Source organism: Sminthopsis crassicaudata, chromosome 1, assembly GCF_048593235.1.
Source record: "Sminthopsis crassicaudata isolate SCR6 chromosome 1, ASM4859323v1, whole genome shotgun sequence".
Classification (NCBI taxonomy): Eukaryota; Metazoa; Chordata; class Mammalia; order Dasyuromorphia; family Dasyuridae; genus Sminthopsis; species Sminthopsis crassicaudata.
Window position 1 is genome coordinate 5,729,080 of NC_133617.1, and position 26,262 is coordinate 5,755,341.

At 42.0% G+C, this 26,262-nt stretch overlaps 2 protein-coding genes across 2 annotated transcripts in view; both read right to left on the minus strand.

Annotated features, from left to right (window-relative positions):
- LOC141541530 (immunoglobulin superfamily member 1-like) overlaps window positions 1-11,350 on the minus strand; it is a 30,784-nt gene extending 19,434 nt beyond the window's left edge. Inside the window, exons 1-8 of the mRNA XM_074265765.1 lie at window positions 11,317-11,350; window positions 10,537-10,815; window positions 8,906-8,988; window positions 8,495-8,690; window positions 7,897-8,196; window positions 7,294-7,593; window positions 6,579-6,866; window positions 2,917-3,017 (exon numbers count right to left, since the gene is read on the minus strand). Of these exons, the coding sequence (XP_074121866.1) occupies window positions 2,917-3,017; window positions 6,579-6,866; window positions 7,294-7,593; window positions 7,897-8,196; window positions 8,495-8,690; window positions 8,906-8,988; window positions 10,537-10,815; window positions 11,317-11,350 (1,581 nt within the window). The remainder of the gene's footprint in view (window positions 1-2,916; window positions 3,018-6,578; window positions 6,867-7,293; window positions 7,594-7,896; window positions 8,197-8,494; window positions 8,691-8,905; window positions 8,989-10,536; window positions 10,816-11,316) is intronic.
- Window positions 11,351-20,962: 9,612 nt separating this feature from the next.
- On the minus strand, window positions 20,963-25,032 carry LOC141551659 (immunoglobulin superfamily member 1-like). The gene is made up of 8 exons (XM_074283545.1): window positions 24,747-25,032; window positions 23,560-23,859; window positions 22,824-23,111; window positions 22,235-22,339; window positions 22,097-22,124; window positions 21,860-21,930; window positions 21,712-21,749; window positions 20,963-21,369 (listed from the first exon to the last, which is right to left on the minus strand). Exons 1-8 carry the CDS (start codon window positions 25,000-25,002, stop codon window positions 21,256-21,258), a joined length of 1,200 nt encoding a protein of 399 aa, XP_074139646.1. The 5' UTR covers window positions 25,003-25,032; the 3' UTR covers window positions 20,963-21,255.
- Between the last annotated feature and the right edge of the window lie 1,230 nt (window positions 25,033-26,262).

A 26,262-nucleotide genomic window follows, 5' to 3' on the forward strand; every position in this document is an offset into this window, starting at 1 on the left:
ATAATGAAAAAAATAAGTTGAAAGTCAGAAGAGGAATGAATCACACCCTAATTTCTTTTCTGAGAGGAAAAGAGAAAGGAAAAATTAAATAATTAGATAAAAGGAAAAAGGGAAACAATAAGCAAAATTTTAAGATCAGAACAAGAGGTACCCATTTTAAAAAAAATTATATTCTTTTTTTAAAATTTAAATCTTTATTTTTAAAACATATGCACATTTAATTTTTAATTTTCACCCTTGCAAAAGGTTATGCTCTAAATTTTTTTTCTCCCTTCCCTCCCCTCACCCCTTCCTCTAGACCACAAGTAATCCAATATATATTGAACATGGGCAATTCTTCAATATATACATATTTCCATTGAATTATCATGCATGTACTTACCTCACAGAAAGGTGATGAATCAAGATGGAGAAGAAGACATACACTTTGGGACACTTCAAAGTTAAAATTTTTGCATAACATATTTTTAGAAGGTCTTTCTTTTATTTTTCCTTTACAAAGAGCTGGGTTTTTGGGAAATGACAGGTGATAAGAATAAGGTAGAAAAAAAAAAAAACAAAGAGAGAGAGAATAGAAAAATATAAATGCTGTCTCTTTCATTAGACTTTTACCTTCTTGAAGACTGAGAATTTCTTTTTATTTGTAACCTCAGAACATAGCATAGTGCCTGGCATAGATGTTTGTTGACAATTTGAAAATTGATGGTGTGTTGTCACCATTGTCATAGTATATAGTTCTAGAGATAGTAGTTAATCAATGACAAGAAAAACGAGTCAATACAAGAAACCTCAAAAGGATTGCTTTTTTTTTTCAGATGATATGACTACTTAAATTAAATGTTTTAATTAAATGTTAAATTTTTAAAAATTAACAAAATGATTTTGTTAAGTTATAAGACATAAAATCAATTCAAGAAATCTGGAGTATTTTTGTATGTTAACAACAAAGCTCACGAGAGATACAAAAGACTTTTGTATTCATAATTCATATAGAATATATAAATTATCTGAGACTTCCTTTACCAAGACACAAAGGGGAACTAATGGATTTCAACTCTAATTAAAGACAAACTTTAATCATTTAAATAGTGACTTTGCCTGTAATTCTACTGGGAGAGGGAACTTCCATGTGAGGAAATTCCATCTATTAATGTGCTAGGCCATCTCCTGTGCAATTTAAAGTCTAAAAAATTTGACAGAGCATTGAGAGGCTAAAGGATGTGCCTAGAACTGGAGAACTAAGATGTGGTGGAGTGAGATCTGAAAGAAGGTATGGTTGGCTTCATGTCTGCCTTCTCTCATCTGCCTCCTACTGCTTATAAACTTCTCATGATTAAGCCTTTCTAACAGAGCAAAAATATAAAACTGATACTAAATATTAAAACCAATGAATTTATATGCTCTTTTCAATATAAAAATTACTAAATATTTCCTCATAGAATGAAGAGCATATATACATAGAAATATATAATTTATATATGTGTGTGTCTATACATTTATATATACATACATAAGTATACACACACATATCCAGGAGTATAAGTTATGCAAAAACAACAGACATTGTAAAGAAAAGCAACTTTGAAAGTCTTAAATACTCTGAAAAATGCAGTTATCCATATCTGCAGAAGATGTCCCAAGAAGCATGAACTCCAAGTCTTTTTCTTTCTTTCTTTCTTTCTTTCTTTCTTTCTTTCTTTCTTTCTTTCTTTCTTTCTTTCTTTCTTTCTTTCTTTCTTTCTTTCTTTCTTTCTTTCTTTCTTTCTTTCTTTCTTTCTTTCTTTCTTTCTTTCTTTCTTTCTTTCTTTCTTTCTTTCTTTCTTTCTTTCTTTCTTTCTTTCTTTCTTTCTTTCTTTCTTTCTTTCTTTCTTTCTTTCTTTCTTTCTTTCTTTCTTTCTTTCTTTCTTTCTTTCTTTCTTTCTTTCTTTCTTTCTTTCTTTCTTTCTTTCTTTCTTTCTTTCTTTCTTTCTTTCTTTCTTTCTTTCTTTCTTTCTTTCTTTCTTTCTTTCTTTCTTTCTTTCTTTCTTTCTTTCTTTCTTTCTTTCTTTCTTTCTTTCTTTCTTTCTTTCTTTCTTTCTTTCTTTCTTTTTTTCATTTCTTTCTTTCTTTCTTTCTTTTTTTTTTTAGGCTGGGCTTAAGTGACTTGCCCAGAGTCACACAGCTAGGACGCATTAAGTGTCTGAGACCAAATTTAAACTCGGGTCCTCCTGAATTCAGGGCTGGTGCTCTATCCACTGCACCACCTAGCTGCCCCATGGACTCCAAATCTTGACTGAGAAGTCCTGGTTACCAGGATTGTGTGTGTGTGTGTGTGTGTGTGTGTGTGTGTGTGTGTGTGCATCCAACAGCATCATAGAACTCCTGCTCAGGATTATCTCTTGGAATCAGAGTGAGACAAGCAGAAAACTGGATAAAGATGTGAGGGTCAAAATGAAAAAAAAAAAGGAATGGCTCATGTCTCAGCTCACATTCTTGGTCTCCATTAGCCTAGAACTGAGGTCAATGTCAAAGTCTCTATAGACCCTTACATTGTATCTCTTGGCCAGACTAAGGCCATGGCTTTATATTGGTACCCTCCCTTTGTCTTCCTCTCACCTCCTATTAGAAGCTCAGGGAATTACTAGGTTGTTCCCAGGGATATGTATTGGTGTCAAGCTGATGAATAGAGATATAATTTCCAGAGTTCTTGACAGTCACATGAATTAGGAAGAACTGGGCCTGACCTCTATGCTTTCCATACAGAGTGATATTCTATCAACTGCCCCCTTGTACAGAACAATCTTAGTAGTCCATGAAGGTCCCCAGAACTGGAGGGTCACATTGGTTCCTGAGGGCACTTCTAGGCTAGGTAAGGCTGTGAAGGGAGGCTTGAGGAATACATCTGGAAAAACAGAGTCCAGAGATCCTCAAGATCACCTCCACAGTTGCTATGAGCATGGGTGGAGGGGGAGCAAGACTGGAGAGGTCCTGACTATCAATGCCTGTTTCCATTGACTCGTTGCCCAAAGTCTGTTTCCCTGAACAGAAGTAGATATTAAACCTCAGGTATTTTTTAGGGTTATCTAGGTATAGGAAGGCTATTTCTCCTTCCATTCTTGTCCCTTGAGCTTGGTGCAGTACCTGAGCTGGTCCATCCTTCCACTTATGCTCTTCACTTCCTAAGGATCACCCAGTTTTTGTCCCAATCTCTACTTTATGATGATTCAATGAGCCTGAAAAATATATTCTCACAGATTTTCTGGGCTACCATTAAATCCTACTTCCCATCCCTCTACTTTATGCCTTGGGTACTTGAACACACTCTCCCTTTTCACCCAAATCTGTGGGACCTTATTGGGCTTAAACCCCTGGCAGAAAGCCATTTTCTTCTAGAGAAACATCTTTTATTGCCACCATCCTGGGCCATAGTCTTCATTACCATCATCTTCCTTATCATTATCACTATCATCATCATCTCCTTTTTCATAATCACCACCACCACCAACACAAAGATCATCCTCATTATTATACAATCTCAACATTAGAGCTTTTATCATGAGGAGCTTCTAGAATATGGCTAATGTCTTGAGCTTGGGCTGCATTTTTACTTCCACTTCATTTCCCTATAGATACTTTGAAAGCCTCTAGTAAAGAAACAAAAAAGAGGGCCTGAATAAAGTTTTAGTCTCATTGAATTTTGGCAGGTACGGGGGTATATAGGGACAGGGGAGAGATGGGTAGTGAGCCTTGGACAAGGGTTGCATCAGAGACTAAAAGAAGAGAGAGTCATGGAATCCAGATGGGACTAGTTGGGTCTAGTCCAGAGCCTTTCACTCCCTTATATATTTATTCATACTGGAGGGAGGAGCAAAAACATCCTCCCATCCCTTCTTTTAATGAAGGTCTGAAAATACTCATCATCTCTTCATTTGCCACCTGATGCTATGCTAGGATTTTCTGCCACCATCATCTTGATCATGCTCAGGTTCAGGTACTCTCTGACACTGTCCTTTCCTCTTCTTCAGTGTCCTCTTGCTTATCATCTTTTCCATTAATTATAAGTCCCTAGAAGACAGAATAGTTTTTCATTTTTCTTAGTTGCCTCATTAGGGCTTATCACTTAGGATCTCAATAATTATTCATTATATCATAGAGTATCATTTATTGATTCATCCATTCGACAAATGCTTATTATATCCACTATGTGCAAAGCATGTTAAAGCTGTTGATGCAAAAATAAAGCTGAAAAAAATCAACCCCTTCTTTCAGAGTGATTATATTATTTCCAAGAGATTGCATTGTAGATATACAGTTACAAGATGTATATAATGAGCAAATACTAAGTTAACAAAAATTACATAGTCATTTCAAGAGAGAGAAGATGCCTGGAACTGAGGGAGAGGGTAGTAGTACCAGTCAGAGTCTGGAAAGGACTTAGCACCGGAGAAGTTTATCAAAGGAAGCGGATGATTCTAGAAACCAAAACAGATGGTAATCCAGACAGGAGGCAGGGGCACATACTTGAGGAGATACCATTTCCACAGAAACTCAAACATTAGGTAGTCTTCCTTCCTTTTTTGCATCTAGGTTCCTGACCCGGCTGTTTAAGCTTTAGGGCCATTTTGGGACCTCTGTCCTTGGTCCTCCTCTAGTTCTTCCATTCCTTACCCAAGATGAACCCTAGGATTATAAGGACTAGTGTGGCCAGGCCAATGTGTATGAGATTCCCCACAGTATAATCCTTTAGAGCGGAATCTGAGGAAGAAAAGGTTAGAGGCAGTCATTGATTCAAGAATGGAACTTTGATTCAGGAAGTCTTTGAAATGTCCCAGATCCTTGCCTGTTCCATCCTTCTCTCCTGTTAGCTGAGAGTTCCCCACAACTCACTTGAATTCAGCCCTAGACAGCTTGGTTTGGGACAGGATCACACTGAACAAAAATTCTGAGATTGATTTTCTTGCTACCAACCTCCACATTCACATTAGGAAAGTTCCTCATCTTTTGTACTTTCCTTCCCTTTCTCTGATCCCGTGTACTGGGGAACCTGGCACATCATATCTCCAATTTTTATTGCTTCTCTAGAGCAAAGGTCATCCCTGAGATTGAGGGGGAGTGGAGTGCAGAAGTATACAATGAGGACATCTGGGACAGGTGGTGAGACAGGGAAAGAAGAGATAGGTCAATACATCAAGAGATTCTGAAAGGTCAATGTAACTGGAGATGGGGCAGGCTTTGAGCTGGCAAGGAATCAACAGGTGGTGAAAGCATGGCCTCAGAGGAGATTTTAAAAAAGTGAGTGGAATGGCTTGTGAAATGAAGGACAAAATCTGTGCGAGTGAAGTTGTTGAGGAAAAGAGGACTGAGTAGTGATGGTTGAAATTGTTGGGAATGTCAGGAGGGTGCATGCTCCTTTGGGCAAGACACTTGGGGCATGGTTGTTAGGTTCTTACTAAGGGCTAATGAGATAATGAGATATTAGGTTCTTACTAAGTGCTAAGTCGGTTCTTGACAATTCTCTAGTTCCCGCCTTTACTGGAAGTTTTACTTCTATGAATTCAAGATTTGTCCCAGCCTTCCCAGAGGTGAGCGCATAGATATTTTCTTTGAGATGAATCTCCCAATACCAGAAAGGCCTTAGCCTTTCTCTGTGGCCCACTCATGGCCCTGTGTTCCAAAGTAATTCAGTAGATGAAGATATTTATAGGGTCAAGGGATTGGAAGTATTAGTTAATGTGAACAGATGATGAATGAGTTGTGTGAAGTTCTGTCTAAGGTGATAGAAGCCATACTGAAATCCAACCAGAAAATAATCCCATCAAAATGGAGACAGAGTTGACAATTGTCAGATGACTCTAGATATTGGAAGAGCTCACCTTGAGAATCAATTCTCTTCATACTGTGTATGTAGGCCATTTGTTTTATGCGGCAACAGCTGTTGCACAGGGTTGAAGGTGAAATATATGTCCTTGTGGAGAGGTTCATGATACCTGCTGACTGTGAATATTGACAGGTTCCTGAGCTAGGAAATAGGTTCTCCCAGCACATCCTCTGTTTACACTTCTTTCAGACTTCCCAAGGGAAACAGATACTAAACTCCTTCATTGCCGATAAAATTCTGGGAATGTTAGTGCAACCTTAATCTTCATTGCTTCCATGTTGTCATCTCTCAAAGGTGCCCACTTGTCTCCTCTGTGACTACCCTGCCCTGATTCAGGCTCTCATCATCTAGTGGCTAATTACAGCAAAAACCATTTTGAATCTGTCCTGTTTACTCCATGACTCCCCATGCTTAGCGCTCGCTTTATTATCCTGCCAAAGCACAGGGCCCTGACTGCATCTTTACCCTACTCAAACTCTTGTGCCTCCCTTCTACTCCCAGGATTGAAAAGTCCCTGTTTAGTATCAACAACCGCTGTTCCTTTCCTCAGTTTGGTCTCTTCTACTATTTTATTGTCCTGCTTGAACTCTCCCATTTATCCTCACTGATCTCTGGGAGGATGCTCCCAGACGATGCTTCAGTTTCTGTAATTGCTTTCAGTTCCTTGTAAGGGCTGATGAATAGAATGGTTCCTGGTACCTTTGTGTTGGGTTCCTCTCACCTCTTACTAGAAGCTCCAGGGTATTACTAGGGTGTTTCCAGAGACTTTCTTTGGTGCCCAGCTGATAGCTGCAGCTGTAATTGCCAGAGTGCTCGGGAGTCACATGGGTCAAGATGAATCTGCCCTGGTCTTCATGGGTTTCCATGCTGTGCAGGATTCCCTCAACCCCCTCCTTGTACAGAGCAAACCGAGGAATCCATGAGGGTCCCCGGCAAAGGAGGGTCACATTGCTCCCCGAGGCTACCTCTAGACCAGGCCAGGCTGAGAGAGAAGGCTTGGGGAGGGCATCTGGAAACACAAAGAAAGACCCGAGATGCTCAAAATCCTCTCTGCAGTTGTGTTGAGGGGGGTATAAGGAGGGGCAAGATCATAGAGTTCTCTGAAGAATTTCCTGACCAACGATTCCATTGATTCTGACCATTCATTGCTCTGAGTTTCTTTCCCTTAACAGGGGTAGATAGTACACTTCAGATGATCTTTGGGGCTATCTAGGAAAATACAGTTGTTTCTCCTTCCATTCTTGTCCCTTGAGCTTGGTGCAGTTCCTGAGCTGGTCCATTGTTCCAACTTTGTTTTCCACTTCCTAATTGATATCCAGTCCTTATCCCGACCTCTCCTTTCTGCTGTTAAAAGGAGCCCACATTTTCTGGGCTACCTTTCAATCTTAACTTCCATCCCTCTATTTTTTCCCTGGAGAACTTGAAGACATTCTTACCTGTCACCCAGATCTCTAGGGCATCACTGGGCTCCGACACCTGGTGTGGAGCCATTCTTTCAGAGTAGACACAAGTGTAGTTGCCAGCATCCTGGGATCTCACAGAGAGGAGGGGGAAGACAGCTGAGGTCCCAGCTGGGCTCTGGCTCTGCAAGGGCTGAGGGCTGCCCACCTTCAGCAGAGCAAATGTGGCTCTCCAGAGTGCTGACCGAGGGGGCTGCCTGCACTGGAGAGTCACATGCTTCCCAGGCTCCACCACCAGGCCTGGGTGGGCTGAGAGAGAAGGCTTGGGCAGAGATCCTGAGAGGGGAAGAATGGGGGGGGTGTGAGAGGACGCCTGGGTCAAGTCCATGTTCTGACTCTCTGTTCCTATGTGACCATCTGAGACTTCTACCTCCTAACTCAGAACTCACTATCAACTTTTACCTAAGATCCCAGATCAAAACGGAAATATCTCATGCCTTTCAAGGTCCCTGACTCAGGACTGGCCCCAGAACAGATCAGGCCATGTAGGCCCCCTGCCCTTGGCTCTGGGGGCCCCTATTTGTGCAGAGGGCAGAGGGGTCACACTCAGCATTATTCTGGGGTCCCCACACCCCTCACCTGTCACCACCAGCTCCAGGGTCTCACTGGGCACTGATTGTCTATCAGAGCCTGTCCTGTCCTGGTAAGTACATCTGTAGCTCCCAGTGTCCTCAGGTCTGACAGAAGGGAGGGAGAAGTCAGTCCAGAGCTGTGCTGAGTTCTGGTTCTGCAAGGGCTGCCTCGTCCCAATCTTCCACAGAATATATGTCACCTCCTCAGGAGAAGCCAGCTTGGGCCTTGAGCACCAGAGAGTGATGTTGGTCCCTGGGGCTACCACAAGGCCTGGCTGGGCCCACAGGGTGGGTCTGGGTAGTTGTCCTGAGGAGAAAGGGATGCCTGAGGTCAATGTCAGATGTCATTTCTAGACCCCCTCTGCTAACCCCCTGAAAGGGGCAGCAGAAATCTTGTTTCTCATCTGATTCTCTCCCTTAGGTCCTGTCTGACTGGAGAACACCCCCATTATCCTAGGGCCTAAAGTGAGATGGCCAAGACCTTTCTTCCAGCCCTATTCCCACCATCCCTTCAGAATACCCATGATCTTATGCTGTCCCCGGAGCTTTGGGGCCTCTATGTGGGGACATGGAATGGGTACTTAGGGATTCCCAGGACTAGTCACCAAGCACAGTCAGCTCCACGGCTTGGCTGAGAAAGGATGCTCTGTGTGGGGGTGTTTTCAGGTAGTAAATACAGCTGTAGCTCCCAGTGTCCTCAGCTCCCACAGATGGAAGTGAAAATTCAGTCCCGGGCCCTGCAGGGATCTGTAGCAGTAAGGGCTCCAGTCTCTTTGCATCCAGCAGGGCAAAAGTGTAGTCCTGAGAGGGGGACCATTGGGGCATTTGGCACCAGATGGTCACTGCTTTCCCTGGAGATATCAAGGGTCCAGGTGAAGCTCCAATGTTGGGTTTGGAGAAGGTTCCTGGTCAAGGAGGAAAGAAGAAAGTTAATGATCTGATCTCCCCATCCCATGCAACCATTCCATGAAAAGAGCCAAGCAGGCAAAAAGCGTGCTTGATCAGGCCCATTTTACAGTCCTGTAGGCCTGGGGTACTTGGTCCATGGGTTCCTTGGTCACCTTGAGAAAGATGTTCTGGGCTTGAGAAGTCTGTGAATCTATAAAACAATGGAGAAGATGGAACAAGGGGCGGAGCAGGTCCCCCTTTCACACCTGTCCCCCTTCTTACTCCCTTCAAGGGGCCCAACTTTGGTCCTACAGCCAGGCCAGCAGGACCAAGAAAGGACTCTAATACAACCGCACAGACAAATTCAGACTTTTCTCTTAGGTTTTAAGGTTTGAAAATCTCTGGCTTCTCTTCCAAATAACCCCATAACTGTGGGATACACAGAATTTCTAGATTCCCAGGCTCCAATTTCCCCACACTGTGGCATGTCCTTGGCCTATCACTCATTGTCAATACTGCAGTGAAACCAGAGCAGGAGCTGCCAGAGGAGAATGGAGACTCCCTCTGAGTCTGCTTTCCCTGCCCTCATTCATCATCAGTCATTTCCTGCTCAATGAAGGGGGAGCCCTAAAGATTTAAGGAAGGGATCATTCTTGCTACCTGAAGACAGTCATTTTCACAAGGATCACAGAGTTTTTAGCTCAAAAAACCCCATTAGACCATCCGGTCCATTAGAACATAAGCTTCATGTCATGAAGAGGGAAACTGATCTCTAGAAGGCCAGGACTTTCCCATAGTCACCCCACCAACATCGAGGGGGACAGGTGTGTGAATGTTATTTCACAGCCATCAAATCAAGCTCCTCCTCCCTTCATCGGGCTATCTTCTGTCATAGGCCAGATGGACAGTAGCTTGGGGTGCAGAGAAGGACCCAGGGCTAGAGTGGACCCATGAGAATGGTAAAGCCGGCATGCTGGGAAGGACCAGGACATTGCCACTTGATGGCAGCTGGGGCAGCATCCTGGGGCCGCCAGCATCTGAGCTGGGCTTGAAGCATGTATAAGAAAGTGATGAAGGCGAGAAGGGCATTACAGGCAGGGAAAACAGTGTGAGCAAAGGCAGAGAGGTGGGACATGATGGAGATTGGGGGAAGCATCTGTCCGTGCTGATGGGAATGTAAGGAGGACAGCAGGGAACACTGGGAGACAGAACGGGGCTGGTGGGATATTGGCAGTGTGAGCCCAAAGAAGAAAGGAAAAGTTCATCTAGGTAAAGTTTCCTCTGTAAAAGCTGGGTGCCCCTGCTCCCAAAGGTGGCTGTGTATGTCTGAGGGAGGAGCATCCTGGCTTGAATGGCTGAGTCACCAAAGGACCCTGAGCAGATGAGGGGAGATCTGTAGATTTGCTGCTAGGAGACATGGCTCACAATCCTGTCCCTGACACTTAAGATCCCGCTGACCTGCTTGAGTCCCCTTACCTTCTCTCCAGGCCTCAGTTTCCCCATCTCTAAAAGAAAAACCATCACACATGAGCTCTCCTCCTGGCAGAATTATTGAGGGGAAAGATTTCTAAACTTTATAATCTTAACCTCTGAGTGGGTGAGGCAGGTGTTCTCGGAGCCTAGGGAGGTGGTTGGTGAGGGGAGACAGTTATTAAAGACCAATAGTTTTCCCTTTTAATCATTGACTTTCTAGAGACGGATCAGGGGCTCCTCTCCCAGGACTTGCCTTTCCCCAAAGGATGGTTTGAGCACACCTCACCTGTCATCACCATCAGGGCCAGGGGGTCACTGAGCTCTGACCACAAGGGCCCCTGCCCAGAGCGGCACCTGTAGCTCCTGGCATCTGTCCAGTCATTCACACTCCTGAGCACAAAGTCTGTCTGTGACCATGAATCATTTCTCTCCTCTATGAGCTCTCCATCCTTCCAGAGCTGGAATTTGTCACTCCCCAGTCGTCCCTGGCACCTGAGGGTCACATCTGCTCCCTTGGGGACCACGGGACTTGGCAGAGCCCAGAGGGTGGGTCTTGGGAGGATTTCTGAAGAGGAAACAAATTTGATTTTTAGGGATTCCTCTGGAGCCCGTGTTTCTCCTCCACATCCTGAAGTCCCTCCTTTCATCACCCCTTCCATTCCTTGCAACGGCACCTGTTTTCCTCCCTGCTTAACCCAGGAGTGGATTTCTGGGTTGATCTGAGACAAAGACTGAAAGGCGAACATTGTGCTTTTGGGGGCAGGACTCACCCATCTGTGCCCTGACCTCCCAGTGCAGACACAGCCCTGTAAGAGAAGACCAGGTTACAGATGGCTCCCCTCCAGCCCACTCTGACTTCTTCCCCAGCCCTTGCCAACGACCCTGATTCTCTAATTCTGCTTTGATCAAAATATGAAGGGGGATCCCTGTGAGCAGAGACTGGGTCCTGCTCTGCCTCAATGATTCTGACTCCTCTTTAAGTTTCCTCCCTGTCCTTCTGACTCAGTCAGCTAAAGGCCTTGGCAAAATAGTCTCTCTTTTGCCAGGGTTAACCTTGAAGACTCACCTGTGGAGAGCAGCAGAGTGAGGGTGGCGTCCATGGTGGGCCTTCAGCTTTGTCCTAACCTCTACTGTGGAGAGTACCGGAGGCTGCAGGACTGGAGGCTAGTCCAGGATGTTGTGGGCAGCCCTTCTACCTCAGGCCTCCTAAACCCTGGCCCCACAGTTTCCGCTCTCATACAGATGAAAGGGACTATGGTCCTCCAAGGCTTATTTCTGAATGAATTAGAGTGACTACAAGTAGATGAAACCTGGAAAGGACTGTGGACTATGATGGATATTTAATGTTAAAGACAACTGAAGGTGATCTGGGGTCTCTATACACGCATCCCTGTTCTGTGAAAGGAGTAGCATCGGCCATACAAACCCTGACCCTGGAATCACCAGGATTCAGCTCCAACTCCTGACCCCACAGCCCGGGAAGAGTGACTTGGGAGATGGATGGGCACATGTTCCATGGCTGGTAGGACTTCTGGGTGAGTGTCATTTGCTGGTGTTTTAGTATGAACATCATCACCAGCAGCCACCACACCCACAGTGACAACAACAGTGGAATCGTTGTAAAGTACTTTCAGCTTGGCAAATATTTTACATAGGTGTTCTCATTTGAGGCACACAACATGTGAGGTAGCTATCACACCTTCCAGATTTTACAGATGAGATCGCCGATGTAGACAGAGTTAAATTCCCTGCCCAGGGTCATAAAACAAATAAGTATCTATGTCAGATTTGAACTTAGCCTTTCCAGGTTTAATTAATTAAATTTATGAATCAAATAGTAGATAATGCAGGCATTTGTTGCCCTTAATCTCCAAGTATATAAATCCCTCAGTAACTCCATCTCCTGTAGGAGACCAAAATGGCCACACCTTCTAACCGAGGACTGTCCAGCATTCGTGTCGGCCGATCTGCTTGCCCTTTGGTCGGCCGTTATGCATTTGCTTACAATAACTGGTTGACTAGGACATATCAAGAGTCAATCAGAACAGTCGCTGACTGTTCTGGGCTGTCTTGCCCAACATCAGTCAATAATCTGTTGGCACAGAGTCCCATGAGACAGGTGGCATCCTAGCTAGAAAGACCCCAGCTCAAACTCAATGACCATTTATCAAGCTTCTGCCACGTTGCCTGACCTGTGCTAGTTGCTGGGAATTCAACTAGAAAACAGAAATAGATCAGTCCTTATGGAGCTTATACTTTCCTGCAAGGGCAAACATAGATTTTAGTATAAGCACTTGTGCATGATGAATTTGCAGGTTTAGAATCAACTCTCATTTAAATGATTGTTAATGATAGTACATATGTTGAGAGAACATAAAAAAATATGGGAAGTAATGAGCTGGGACACAAAAGGAACTGACGTTAAAGTAATTGGGCATGGCAAAAGAGAGTCTGAAATGCAGACTGTTTTGACCTTGGCAGTGCATGGCTCAGCATACCGGTGAAAGCATTGGGTGCTATTCAGGCAGGCTTTCAGTTCATTTAAAAGTAAGATTCATCAATTTTCATCCCTGTGGCTGGAAATTGGGGATGAGCTCACATTTGTGATTGTAGGTCAGATGGTCCCAGGTTCTGTCTGATGCACAATCAATCCCCAAATCTCTTGGGGATTCAAAGAGAGAAATATTCCATTCTCACAGGTTAGATAGCATGTACATGGGCTGTGTTTATACAGAAGAAAGACACGCAATATTAGTATAAAATAAATATATATCTGTGGGTAAATATATATTTGTCAGGGAGGTAAGGCACTAGTGTACATGCTATTAGGAATGATTTCATTTTCATGATGGTATGTGAGCAGATTCTCCAATGAATGGAGGGTCTCAGTGAGCTAGAGGGGTGGGGGAAGGGCATACAGATGTGACAGATGGCTCAAACAAAGATATATCCATATATAGAAACAGATCTATGTATATAAATACACGCCTCATAGCAGAATATAAATATCCGAGTCAATTTTTCATCTAACGATCTGTGGTTTTAGTAAATGAAAAACTTGAGGTGTGACCAATGTGGTGAGATGACAGTCCCACACATTTCTGAGACCCTCACCTTTATTTCAAGAAGTGTTACAAGCTGAGATCGTGATAGTGCTGCTTTGCCTTGTCTTTATCAGGCCACATCCAAAGTACCTTGGAGTGTGATTCTATGGAATCTGGAATAATGAGGGAAAATCCTGGACAGGGTGATATGAATGATCACCAGTCATCGATCTCCTGGCAAATATATATCAAGTTACTCCATGAATTTGGGGGATTTCCAATTTAGAGGCCCTGCTCTGGATGATTAGAAGAAAATATTGGTAAGTGATTAAGGTGTAGTTCAGCTTCGAGCCTAGAGCCTGCTGGGAAAGGTTAAGGTCAAGGATAAAACAGCTTCCTTCAGGGGGAGGACAGGAGGGGTAACTCACCAGTTTTTCCCTTGATCTTTCCTTGGCCCCTTCTGTATCTTAGGAAGAGGGAGGTTTCCAAGACTGAGAATCCCTTCCACAATCCCCTCCCCTTGACTCATTATCATATCCCTTTCTTGCCCTGATAACTTACATAGTAGTTCCTCTTTGGGGCCCTCCAGCTGCATATGGGTACTCCAAGGGAGATAAGGGCAAGAAAGATGACTGTGATATGGAGAGGAGGATATAGAACGAGGGAAAATATTCCATCTGGGAAGCTTTATGAACATCACCATGTCTTTGATTCAATGTAGAGGTTCCAAGATTATATTGGAAGGAAGAAACAGAGGATTATGGGGAAAAGAGATGAATCTACTTATCTCCTAGGGCTCTCTCCTTGCCCACACCCTGGTGATACACAAGGGAAGGGAAGAAGCAAAATCAGGGAAGATCATAATGAAGAAATTGAAAGTCCCAGTCCCAACCTAATTTTATTCCTTAAGACATAAAAATTTAAGGCTGTTTTACCTATAGAGAGGAATCCTTGGCAGAGGAATGCCATCAAGAGAAGGCAAAGGAGGGAGGAAATGGAGCTGAATCTGATAATTAGGGTATTACTAGAACCTAAACCTAGTGTTTTTGAGGGAGCAGAATCTTCATAAATCACTATTGTTAGACCATCCTCACATTGTATCTATATATTCTTTTCTTATTTCCCTCCAGATATACCCATCTTCACCAGCAATCCAAAGATTAAGGGAAATGCTGCTCAGAGGTGGCTTTTCCCTTGAAATTATATTCAGAAAGCTAGAAACTAGGATAGCATTATGGTTCCCAGGGAAGTATGAGAGAAAGTCTCTCATGCCAAGCCACAATCTTTTTTCTACAGACCTGGAATTGAGGAAAGGGTTAAAATATCAGTAGTGTCTGTTCCCATGTTTCTTGGCTAGAGCAAAGGTCTTGGTTTCTTTTCCTCGTAGGGGATGAGTAAAAAGGTGCCATTGGCACCTTCCAGTGAGTATTATGGGCTTCTGCTTCTTACTTCTAACTGCAGGGGTTCATTGCCTTTTTTTCCAGAGATTTCCCTTGGTGAGTGGCAGCCAAAGTCCTTGAGGATCACCTTTGTCAGAATAGCTGTTCTCCATCTTGAGTGATATCCATGTTCGGAAGAATTTTTTCATCTCCTTCCTTTTAGAGAATAAAGCAATTATTTCTTGAGGGTCCCCATCACAGCAGGGTCATATTGGCCCTGAGATCAATTCTGGGCCAAGTTAGGCTGGGAGGAAAAGCTTGGGAAATGTATATGGAAATCCAAATAGAAGTCAGAGATCCTCAAGTTCAGCTTCACAGTCATAATGTGGGTGGGTGGGTGAAGGTAGCAAGAGTTTTGAGATCTCTGAAAGACACCATCACTTCCTTTGTCATTTTGGTCATTTTTTGACCAAAATCTCCAAACAGAAAAGGCATGATTGTTGAACCTCTGATGTTCTATGGGCCTATCTAGAAACAGGGTCCTTCTGTGACCTTTGAGCTTAGAGCAGTACTTGAGCCGGTCCATCCTTCCACCTTTGTTCAAATCTTCCTTAAAAACCCTCAGCCTTATGGACCTACATTTAATACCATACAGCAAGATGAGATCAAAATGGGTCCATGATTTAGGCATAAAGAATGAGATTATGAATAAATTAGAGGAACTCTTAGACTTGTGGAGGAGGAAGGAATTTGTGACCAAAGAAGAACTAGAGATCATTATTGATCACAAAATAGAAAATTTTGATTATATCAAATTAAAAAGCCTTTCTACAAACAAAACTAATGTAAACAAGATTAAAATGGAAGCAATAAAGTGGGAAAACATTTTTATAGTTAAAGGTTCTGATAAAGGCCTCATTTCCAAAATATATAGAGAATTGACTCTAATTCAGAAGAAATCAAGCCATTCTCCAGTTGATAAATGGTCAAAGGATATGAACAGACAATTTTCAGATGATGAAATTGAAACTATTTCTACTCATATAATCACTATTGATCAGAGAAATGCAAATTAGGACAACTCTGAGATAACACTACCCACCTGTCAATTGGCTAAGATGACAGGAACAAATAATAATGAATGTTGGAGGGAATGTGGGAAAACTGGGACACTGATGTATTGTTGGTGGAATTGTGAAAGAATCCAGCCATTCTGGAGAGCAATTTCAAATTTTGCCCCCCAAATTATCAAACTGTGCCCTTTGATCCAGTGGTGTTACTACTGGGCTTATATTTCAAACAGATACTAAAGAAGGGAAAGGGACCTGTATGTGCCAAAATGTTTGTGGCAACCCTTTTTGTAGTGGCTAGAAACTGGAAAATGAATGGATGTCCATCAATTGGAGAGTGGTGGGGTAAATTGTGCTATATGAATGTTATAGAATATTATTGTTCTATAAGAAATGACCAGCAGCAATAATACAGAGAGGCTTGGAGAGATTTGGAGAGACTTACATAAACTGATGCTGAGTGAAATGAGCAGAACCAGGAGATCATTAGACACTTCAACAACAATACTGTATGAGGATATACTCTGATGGAAGTGGAAATCTTTGACAAAGAGAAGATCTAATTCCATTCCAATTGATCAATGATGAACAGGATCAGCTACACCCAGAGAAGGAACACTGGGAAATGACTGTGGACTACTTACATTTTTGCTTTTCTTCCCAGTTTATTTTTACTTTCTGAATCCAATTCTTCTTGTACAATAAGAGAAATATATAGTTCTGCTCACATATAGTGTATCTGGGATATACTATAACATATTTAACATGCATAAGACTGCCTGCCATCTAGGGAAGGGGTGGAGGGAGGGAAGGAAAAAGTCAGAACAGAAGTGAGTGCAAGGGATAATGTTGTAAAAAATTACCCATGCATATGTTCTATCAATATAAAGTTATAATTTAAAAAAATACCCTCAGTCTTGTTCCAATTTTTATCACACATGGTCAGACCAGCCCAGAATAATGTAATATCTCTACCTTCTTAGCCTGACTTTCAAATTTGAAATACAAATTTCTATTTTATTCCTTAAGTACACAGACATACTCACCTATTATCTAGGTGACCTCACTGGGCTCAAATACCTGGTGGAGAGTCATTCTTCTATAATAGAAACAGCTATAGTTGCCATCCTGGACCCTCACAGAGAGCAGTGAGAAGTCAACCGAGGTCTCAACTGGGATCTGGCTCTGCAGGAGCTGAGGGTTGCCCAGCTTCAGCAGAATAAATGTCACTCTCCAGAGTGCTGATTAGAGAACTTTCTGCACTGAAGAGTTACATGCTTTCCAAGTTCCACCAACAGGCCTGGAAGGTCCAAGAAGGAAGGCTTGGGCAGAAAACCTGTTCTGGGCCATACTTCCAACTTTGTTCAAACCTATCTTAGAAATCCTCAGTCTTTTCCCAATTTCTATCTCATAATGATGAAATCAATCTAGAACAATGTATCTTAAAGGCATTCCTGGCCTGCTTCACAAGCTTGATTCCCATATTTGTCATCTAGATCTCTAAGATTTCACTTGTTTCAAAGATTTGAAAGGAATAGCAAGATTTGAACCTTTCTGGAGTCCTACCAGATTCCTTTTATGACACAGATATGGTGGTTGGTAGCTAAATCAGGTAGGATGAAAACAAGAAAGAAAATTATATACCAAATTCCTTAATGAATATTGATGCCAAAATCTTAAAAAATAGTAGCAATAAGATTACATGAAATCATCCCCAGGGTACTGCACTATGAACAAGTAGAATTTATACTAAGAATGCAGGGCTGGTTCAATATCAGGAAAACTATTAGCACAATCAACTATATCAATAACCAAACTAACAAAAATCATATGATTATCTCAATAGATGCAGAAAAAGCTTTTGATGAAATCCAACACCCAGTCCTATTAAAAACATCCCTGAGGTCAGGGTGATCTGAGGTCAAATCTAACCTCAGACACTTAACACTTCCTAGCTGTGTGATCCTGGGCCAGTCACTTAACTCAATTGCTTTAGCAAAAGAAATTATACTCAATAAATAAAAAAGAAGTTTTAGTTTTGGCAATAAGAGAAGATAAAGAGATTAAAGGAATTAGAGTAAATCATGAGGAAATCAAATTATCACTCTTTGCAGATGATATGATGGTATCCTTAGAGAACCCTAGAGATTCAACTAAAAAAAACTACTAGAAACAATTCAGAACTCTAGTCAATTTGCAGAATACAAAATAAATCCATATAAATGATCAGCATTTTTATATATTACCACCAAAGTCCAGCTGCAAGAGATACAAAAAGAAATTGCATTCAAAATATCTGTCAATAATATAAAATATTTGGGAATCCACCTGCCAAGCAAAAGTCAGAAACTATATAAGCACAACTACAAAACCCTTTTCACACAAATGAAGTCAGATCTAATCAGTTGGGAAAATATCAAGTGCTCATGGGTAGGCCGATTGAATATAATAAACACACTACTTAAATTAATCTACTTTTTTAGTGTCATAATGATCAAAATCCCCCAAAAATTATTTTACAGATCTAAATAAAATAGTAATAAAGTTCATCTGGAAGAACAAAGTCAAGAATTTAAAGGGAATTAATGAAAAAAAATGCTAATGAAAATGGCCTAATTGTGCCAGACCTAAAATTATGTTATAAAAGAGCAGTCATCCAAACCATTTGGTACTGGCTAAGAAATAGAGAAGTCGATCAGTAGAATAGGTTAGGATCACAGGATAAAACAGTGAATGACTACAGCAATCTAGTATTTGACAAACCCAAAGAACTCAGATTTTGGGATAAGAATTCACTATTTGACAAAAACTGCTGGGTAAATTGGAAACTAGTATGGAAGAAATTAGAGTTCGATCCACACCTAACACCACATATCAAGATAAGATCTAAATAGGTTCATGATTTAGATATAAAGAGTGATATTATAAGCAAATTAGAAGAACATAACATAGTTTACCTCTCAGATCTGTGCAGAAGGAAAGAATTTGTGTCCAAAGAAGAACTGGAACTCATAATTGAACACCAAATAGATAATTTTGATTATATTAAGTTAAAAAGGTTTTATACAAACAAAATGAATGCAGACAAAATTAGAAAGGAAGCAATAAACTGGGAAATCATTTTTACATTTAAGAGTTCTGATAAAGGCTTCACTTCTAAAATATATAGTGAATTGACTCAGATTTATAAGAATCCAATTCATTCTCCAGTTGATTAATGGTCAAAAGATATGAACAGACAATTTTCAGATGAAGAAATTAAAACTATTTCTAATCATATGAGAAAGTGTTCCACATCACTATTGAGCAGAGAAATGCAAATTAAGACAACTTTGAGATACCACTACACACATCTCAGAATGGTTAAGATGACAGAAAAAATATAATGATGAATGTTGGATGGGATGTGGGAAAACTGGGACACTAATACATTATTGAGGGAACTGGGAACACATCCAATCATGTGGAGAACAGTTTGGAACTATGCTCTAAAAGTTATCAAACTGCATACCCTTTGACCCAGCAGTGTTTCTATTGGGTCTATATCCCAAAGAGATTTTAAAGGAAGGAAAGGGACCCACATGTGCAAAAATGTTTGCGGCAATACTTTTCATAGGATTTTTGGGAGTGGATGACTATCAATCAGAGAATGGCTGAATAAGTTATGGTATATGAATGTTATGGAATATTATTGTTCTATAAGAAATGGTCATGGAGAGATTTACATGAACTGATGGTAAATGAAATGAGTGGAAGCAGGAGATCATTGTACATAGCATCATCAATATTATATGATGATCAGTTCTGATGGATGTGACTCTTTCTAACAATGATTGATGCCCATTCCAATGATCTTGTAATGAAGAGAACCATCTACACCCAGAGAGAGGACTGTAGAAACTAAATGTGGATCACTAATTTCTCTGTCTTTTTGTTGTTGTTTGCTTGCGTTTTTTTTAACTCAATTATTTTCTTCTTTTTTTTTGATCTGATTTTTCTTGTGCAGCAAGAGAATTGTATAAATATGTTTATCTATATTAGATTTAACATATATTTTAACATGTTTAACATATATTGGATTGCTTGCCATCTAGGGGAGGGGGTGGAGGGAAGAAGAAGAAAATCTGAAACACAAGGCTATGAAAGGGTCAATTTTGTCAAAGTATCTGTGCATCTGTTTTGAAAATAAAAAAAAAAACTTTATTAAAAAGATTTGAACCTTTTCTCTCATGGAAATGATTCAAAGTGGGAATATAATTTAGACAGTTATGTAGGTATAGAAATCCATCTTGTCTAACAGGAAAATAATAGGGGAGGAGTGAATGAGAAGAGAGGGCTGATAAAAGGGTAAGCAGCAGTTAGAAACAACAATCTTTTAAAGATGGTGTGAACAGAGAGAGAAGAACAAAAAAAGAGTAAGAGAGGATGGTGGGAAACACAGTAATCATAACTGTAGATTAAGAATGTGATGAAATCACCAATTAAATCAAAGTGTACAACAAAATGCATCAAATATTAGAATCGTATGGTATATTGTTTACAAGGAACACATTAGAATATACAGTAAAATTTATGGGATGAAACCAAGAAGATGCTTTGGGGAAAATTTACATCTCTGACAGCTTTCATTCACAAAATAAAGAGAAAGAAAGGAGATCTATGATTTGAGCCTGAAGCCAAAATTTTAAATAAAAATTATCCAATTAAATATTTAATTGGACTTCCTGAAAAATCAAAGAAAACATTATTAAAATTGAAAGAATAATATTAAATAAGGAATTTGTTTTGTTTTATTTTATTGTATTTAGTATTTTATTTCCCTCTAATTACATGAAAAATAACTTTTAATATTTTTATATCCACTAAATTAATTTTAAAAATCATAAATCATTTCTTTCACAGTAATGTTATATTATGCACACTGCTTTGAATATATGCTAGAAACATATGGAATATTGATACTCTTTCTCTCTTGTTTCGCCCCCTCAAAAATTATAGCCATAGCAAATAAATATGGTAGCAATAGTTACAGGATGAAAAATTCTTCTTCTCCTCCTTCTTTCTTCTTCTTTCTTCTTCTTCTTCTTCTTGTTCTTCTTCTTCTTCTTCTTCTTCTCATTCTTCTTCTTCTTCTTCATTATTATTATTATTATTATTATTATTATTATTATTATCATTATTATTATTATTACTACTACTACCAACAATGAACAAAAATGAAATGCATTCTCTGCTGGTGCTTCATAATTTCAATATTGTTTTTTTTTAAACTTTGAGGTCCAGATTCTCTTCTCCTCCTTCCTCCTAAACCACCTTTAGACTGGTGTACTCTGTCCAAGTTTATATCCCAGTGGATGTTCCTTATAGCTACCATGGCTCAGTGATGGCAATGGGAGAAAGCACATTAGAGAACACATGAAATGAGGATCAGGGAGAGGAGAAGAGATGGAAGAGGAAAAGTAAAGAATTCCTTTGTGAAAAGTGCCCAAATCCTCAGTCTAAAAATACAGTGTCATAGAACATAGGTTCTATGGGTATCTCCTTGGCATCCTTTTTTTTTCTTATTCAAGGTTCTTAAGTTCAACTGAGTGTACGTCACTTCCTGTGGCTCTTCAGCCATGGCGACCTGAAGGAGAAATATAAGAGGGAGGGAACAGTGAGTGACTTCACAGTGGCAGTTCTTAATCTAGTTCTGTTGTGAAAGCTTTGAAGACTCGTTTGGGAAAGCTATAGATACCTTCTCAGTCTCACACTGTACTAAAAAGAATTATGAAGGAAATAAATGATATTGAAGTATAGTTATGGAAATGTTATTTACATATTCTCACTAATTTAAGAGATACTCATTTTAAAGGCATTATACTGGAAGAGAAGAAATAAGAAAGATCTTTTCCAACCAAACCCTGTTAAAAGTTAGGGTCAAGTTTGAAAGTTTTTCGAGGTAGAAGACAGGATGGAATTAACTTACGAATAGTTGTCCTGGTCTGTCTTCGGCAGCTTCTGAATCTGAGGTGGAGGGAAGATTATATCATTCACAAGCTCCAAGAACAAAGATTTCCTTCTACTATTCCTCCCCCATCCCAGGATCCTGCTCTTTTCCTGACCAGATAACTTACATGGGTTTTCCTCTCTGGGTCCATCAGCATGATGAGGCAGGCAGGTACTCCAAGGAAAGCAAGAGCAACAGCTACAGTAGGGAGAAAGGGAAGAAATAACCTAAGGAGATGGAATTCACTCAGGGAGGTTCTGTCAGCTTCTTCTCCTCACCAGAATCTCTTTCCAGTTCAGAGAGTTCAGGTTACATGGAAAAGAAGGAACCAAGGACAATGGGAAGAAGAGTGGAGTCTCCTTACCTCTGAAGGCTGTATCCTCTCAAAGACCCTGGGAGAGAGACATGGGCACAAAGAAATAAAGTCAGGGAAGACTTCAAAAAAGGAAATGGAGGTCTAGTCCTTATTATTTCTGTTTCATCCTCTCTTCCCCAAACTCACCCACAGGGATGGATCCATGGCAGAGGAATGCAAACAGGAGAAGGCAGAGGAGGAGGAGAAGAAAGGAAACACAGCTGAGGATGATGATCAAGTTGTTACTGGGATCTGAACATGGATTGGGGGCAGAGAAGAATCTTCATAAATAACTGTGCAAAGGAACGCTTACCTTTCCTATATAATTATTACTAAGTTTTTCTCTTATTCCCTCTACAACCTCCCATCACCACTAGCATTCAACAGTTTGGTACAAATCCTATTCAGAGAGGGTTTATCTCTTAGAATCAAAGTGAGTAAACAGAAACCAGAATAAAGATGCATGTTTGTATGTGTGTGTGTGTGAGAGTGTGTGTGTGTGTGTGTGTGTGTGTGTGTGTGTGTGTGTGTGTGTGTGTGTGTAAAGGAATAAGGAAGAATGTCTTATGCCTCAGCTCACACACTGGACATCCATTGGCCTGGAAATGAGGACAGTGTCAAAGTCTAGAGACCTTACCCTCTATCTCTTGGCTAGAACCAAGGCCATGCTTTCCTTTCTTTGTAGGGGCTGAGAAATGAAGTACTTATTGTCATTTTCCCATCATCCTGTTCTCACCTCTCACTAGAAGCTCCAGGGCATCACTAGGCTGCTTCCAGAGACTTTCATTGGTGCCCAGCTGATAGCTGCAGGTGTAATTGCCAGAATGCTCGGGGGTCACATGAGTCAAGGAGAACCTGGCCCTGTCTTCATGGACTTCCATGCTGTGCAGGATTTCTTCAACTCCCTCCTTGTATAGAACAAACCTAGGAATCCATGAAGGCCCCCAGCAAAGGAGGGTCACATTGGTTCCTGAGACCACCTCTTGTCCAGGTGAGGCTGAGAGCGAAGGCTTGGGAAGCTCATCTGGAAATACAAAGAGAGAGAAGAGATGCTCAAGCCTCACCCCCATAGTTGTGATGAGGGAGTGTGGATGGGGAGCAAGACTGTAGAGGTCTGAAGAATTCCCTGACCATCAACTCCAGCTTCCATTAACTCTGACCATTCCTTGCTCTAAGTATATTTCTCTTAATGGGGAGAGATGGTAAACCTTAGGTGTTCTTTGGGGTTATCTAGCTAACAACAAGCAGGTTGTTTCTCCTTCTATTCTTGTCCCCTGAGAGTGGTGCAGTGACTGAGCAGGACCTTTTTTCCTGGACTCTGTATTCTGATACCCAGTCTGTTTTGGCCCAACCTCTACTTCATGATAATAAAATGAGCCCAAAACGATGTCCTCACAGATTTTCTGGATTGCCTTTCAATCATACCTCCCATCCCTCTGTTTTATGCCTTGAGAACATGAATACACTCTCACCTGTCACCCGGAACTCCAGGACCTCACTGCACTCAGACACCTGGTATGGAGCCATCTTCCTATAGTAGACACAAGTGTAGTTGCCAGCATCCTGGGCCCTCACAGAGAGGAGGGGGAAGTAAGCTGAGGTCCCAGCTGGGCTCTGGCTCTGCAGGGGCTGAGGGCTGCCCACCTTCAGCAGAGTGAATGTGGCTCTCCAGAGTGCTGACCGAGGGGGCTGCCTGCACTGGAGAGTCACATGCTTCCCAGGCTCCACCACCAGGCCTGGGAGGGCTGAGAGGGAAGGCTTGGGCAGAGATCCTGTGAGGGAATAATGGGGATGAGAGGAGGCTGGAGGTCAGGACACCTAGGTCAAGTCCCTGCCCTGCCTCCATTTGCTGTGTGACTGGGGCTCACTCATTGGGTCTGTGTCAGTCCACTTTGGTTGTCCAGGTGGTTTTTAATCATGTCCAATGGTAAGGACCCCATTTAGAGTTTTCTTGACAAAGATATTGAGATACTTTGTCATTTTCTTGTCTAGCTCATTTTACAGATAAAGGAGATGAGATCAACAGAATTAACTGAAATGTTCGGGATCACGAATGTAGTAATGGTATGGAAGCCAGACTTGAATTCAGGAAGATGAATCTTCCAAATTCCAAACCCAGCTTCCATCCTTGATCCATGAGCTTCCTTTAAGTCTTTTGTACATGAGATGTTTGACTAGATATCTGGCTGGTGCTAGCCAGGGGTGTAAGGACACTGCCCAACTGGAGGGATTTCACCCAGTCTTTGATCTCATACATCTGATGAATCCCCGGGAATGAAGCTCATGTCCTCTTACTCCTTTCCCTTCTAGTCTGAAACAAAGATCTTGGTCTCAGATTAGAGTCCAGGAGTGAAAAAGCTTAGACTTGTGTCTAAGTTTTGCCCCTCACTTGTTAGGCGACCCTGGACAAGTCCTTTTCTCTCAGGGTCTTGTTTGTTCCTTGGTATTAGGAGGGTTTAGCCTCAAGAACCTCCAAAGTCCCTTTCAGGTCTTAGTCTCTGTGCTTCTTCTCCTGTCTCCCAACTCAGGAACGAATAAGATTTTACCCAAGATTCAAGATCCCAAGAGCTGGCTGTGTAGACACCATGCCCTTGTCCCCATGTGGGCAGAGAGGAGAGGGGTGGTTCTTACCACTCTTTTGGGTACCCAACTTGCTCACCTGGCACCACCAGCTCCAGGGCATCACTGGACACTGATTCTTTACCAGAGGTGGTCCTGTCCTTGTAAGTACAGCTGTAGCTCCCAGTGTCCCTGGGTGTTACCGAGAGGAGGGAGAAGTCAGTCCAGAGATCTGCTGAGGGCTTCTGCTGTAAGGGCTCTCGGGTCCCAGCTTTCCATAGAGTGAAAATCACTTCCTTAAGAGAAGACAGCCTGGGTCTTGAGCACCACAGAGTGCTGCTGGTGCCCGGGGCCATCACAAGGTCAGCTTTGGCCCACAGAGTAGGCTTGGGGAATGGTCCTGAGGAGAAAGGGGTGACAGTTGTCAAGATCCCATGTCATCTCTAGGCACCCTCTTTTTACCACCCAATGCCAGGGATAGCAGAAATTTTGCCCCTGTTCCCACTTTTTTGGCTGGGAACGTCCACATTATCTTGAGGCTCAAAGCTGAATCCATATAGAACAGGCTAGAGCACCAAAGTCTCCCTCCCCCAAACCATCCCTCAATAATCTGTGGATTTTATTCTGTCCCCATAGCTCTATGGGCCCCCCTATGTTGGGGCTGGAATTGGACGCTTAGGGTGTGTCCATCTCTAGTCACCAGACACAGTCAGCTCCAGGGCATGGCTGGGATATGACCCCCTGTAGGGGGGTGTCTTCCTGTAGTAAATACATCTGTAGCTCCCAGTGTCCTCAGCCTTCACCGATGGAAGTGAGAAAACAGCTTGGCTCTGTGCAGGACTTTGCAGCTGCAAGGGCTCCAGGCTCTTTGCCTCCAGGAGGGCAAACATGTAGTCGTGAGAGGATGATGGTGATGGCATTTGGCAGGAGATGGTCACTGTTGTTGCTGAAGATACTGGGAAGCCATGTGAAGGTGAAATGTTGGGTCTGGGGAGGTCTACTGTGAAAGGATGAAGGAAATGAGAGCCTGATCTCTTACCACCAGCCCTTCCCAGCACTGCCTGAAATAGCTTAGCAGGGATAGGGAGGGCTGAAGGTCCCTGACCAAACCTCTGTTTCCAGTCCTGTCTGCAATGGGCCAGAACCCTGTACTTAAAACAAGGATTCTTACCAAGTACTAACAGTGGAATTGATGAGACAATGGTTATCTAGTTTAGCATGGTGCTTAATAGTTCTCTAATTGATTTAATTTTACCACAAATAATGGCTCCCTAATGGTATAATGATTGGCTCACACTCAGTAGGATGAATGGATTTAGCTGTGATAGAGGATATGAGCTGGGACAAACTCAGCCAGGGCGGGACCATCTTTTGTGGTGGCTGGAAATGGAGCCCAAGCCCTGGGACTCAGAGCCAGGTTCATTCCTTCATCTCACAGCACCGTGGAGGCTGGCCTCCTGCACTTCCCCCACGGAGACCAAGGCCGGTCTGAAAGGCTCTCCAGAAAGCTGGCCCGGGCCCCAGGCAAGGAAACTAAATTGTGAAGGAGATAATAAAGGATTTGGACTTTAACACCTGACTCTTCTCGAGGTGATTACTGAAGAGAAGGCTGGTTG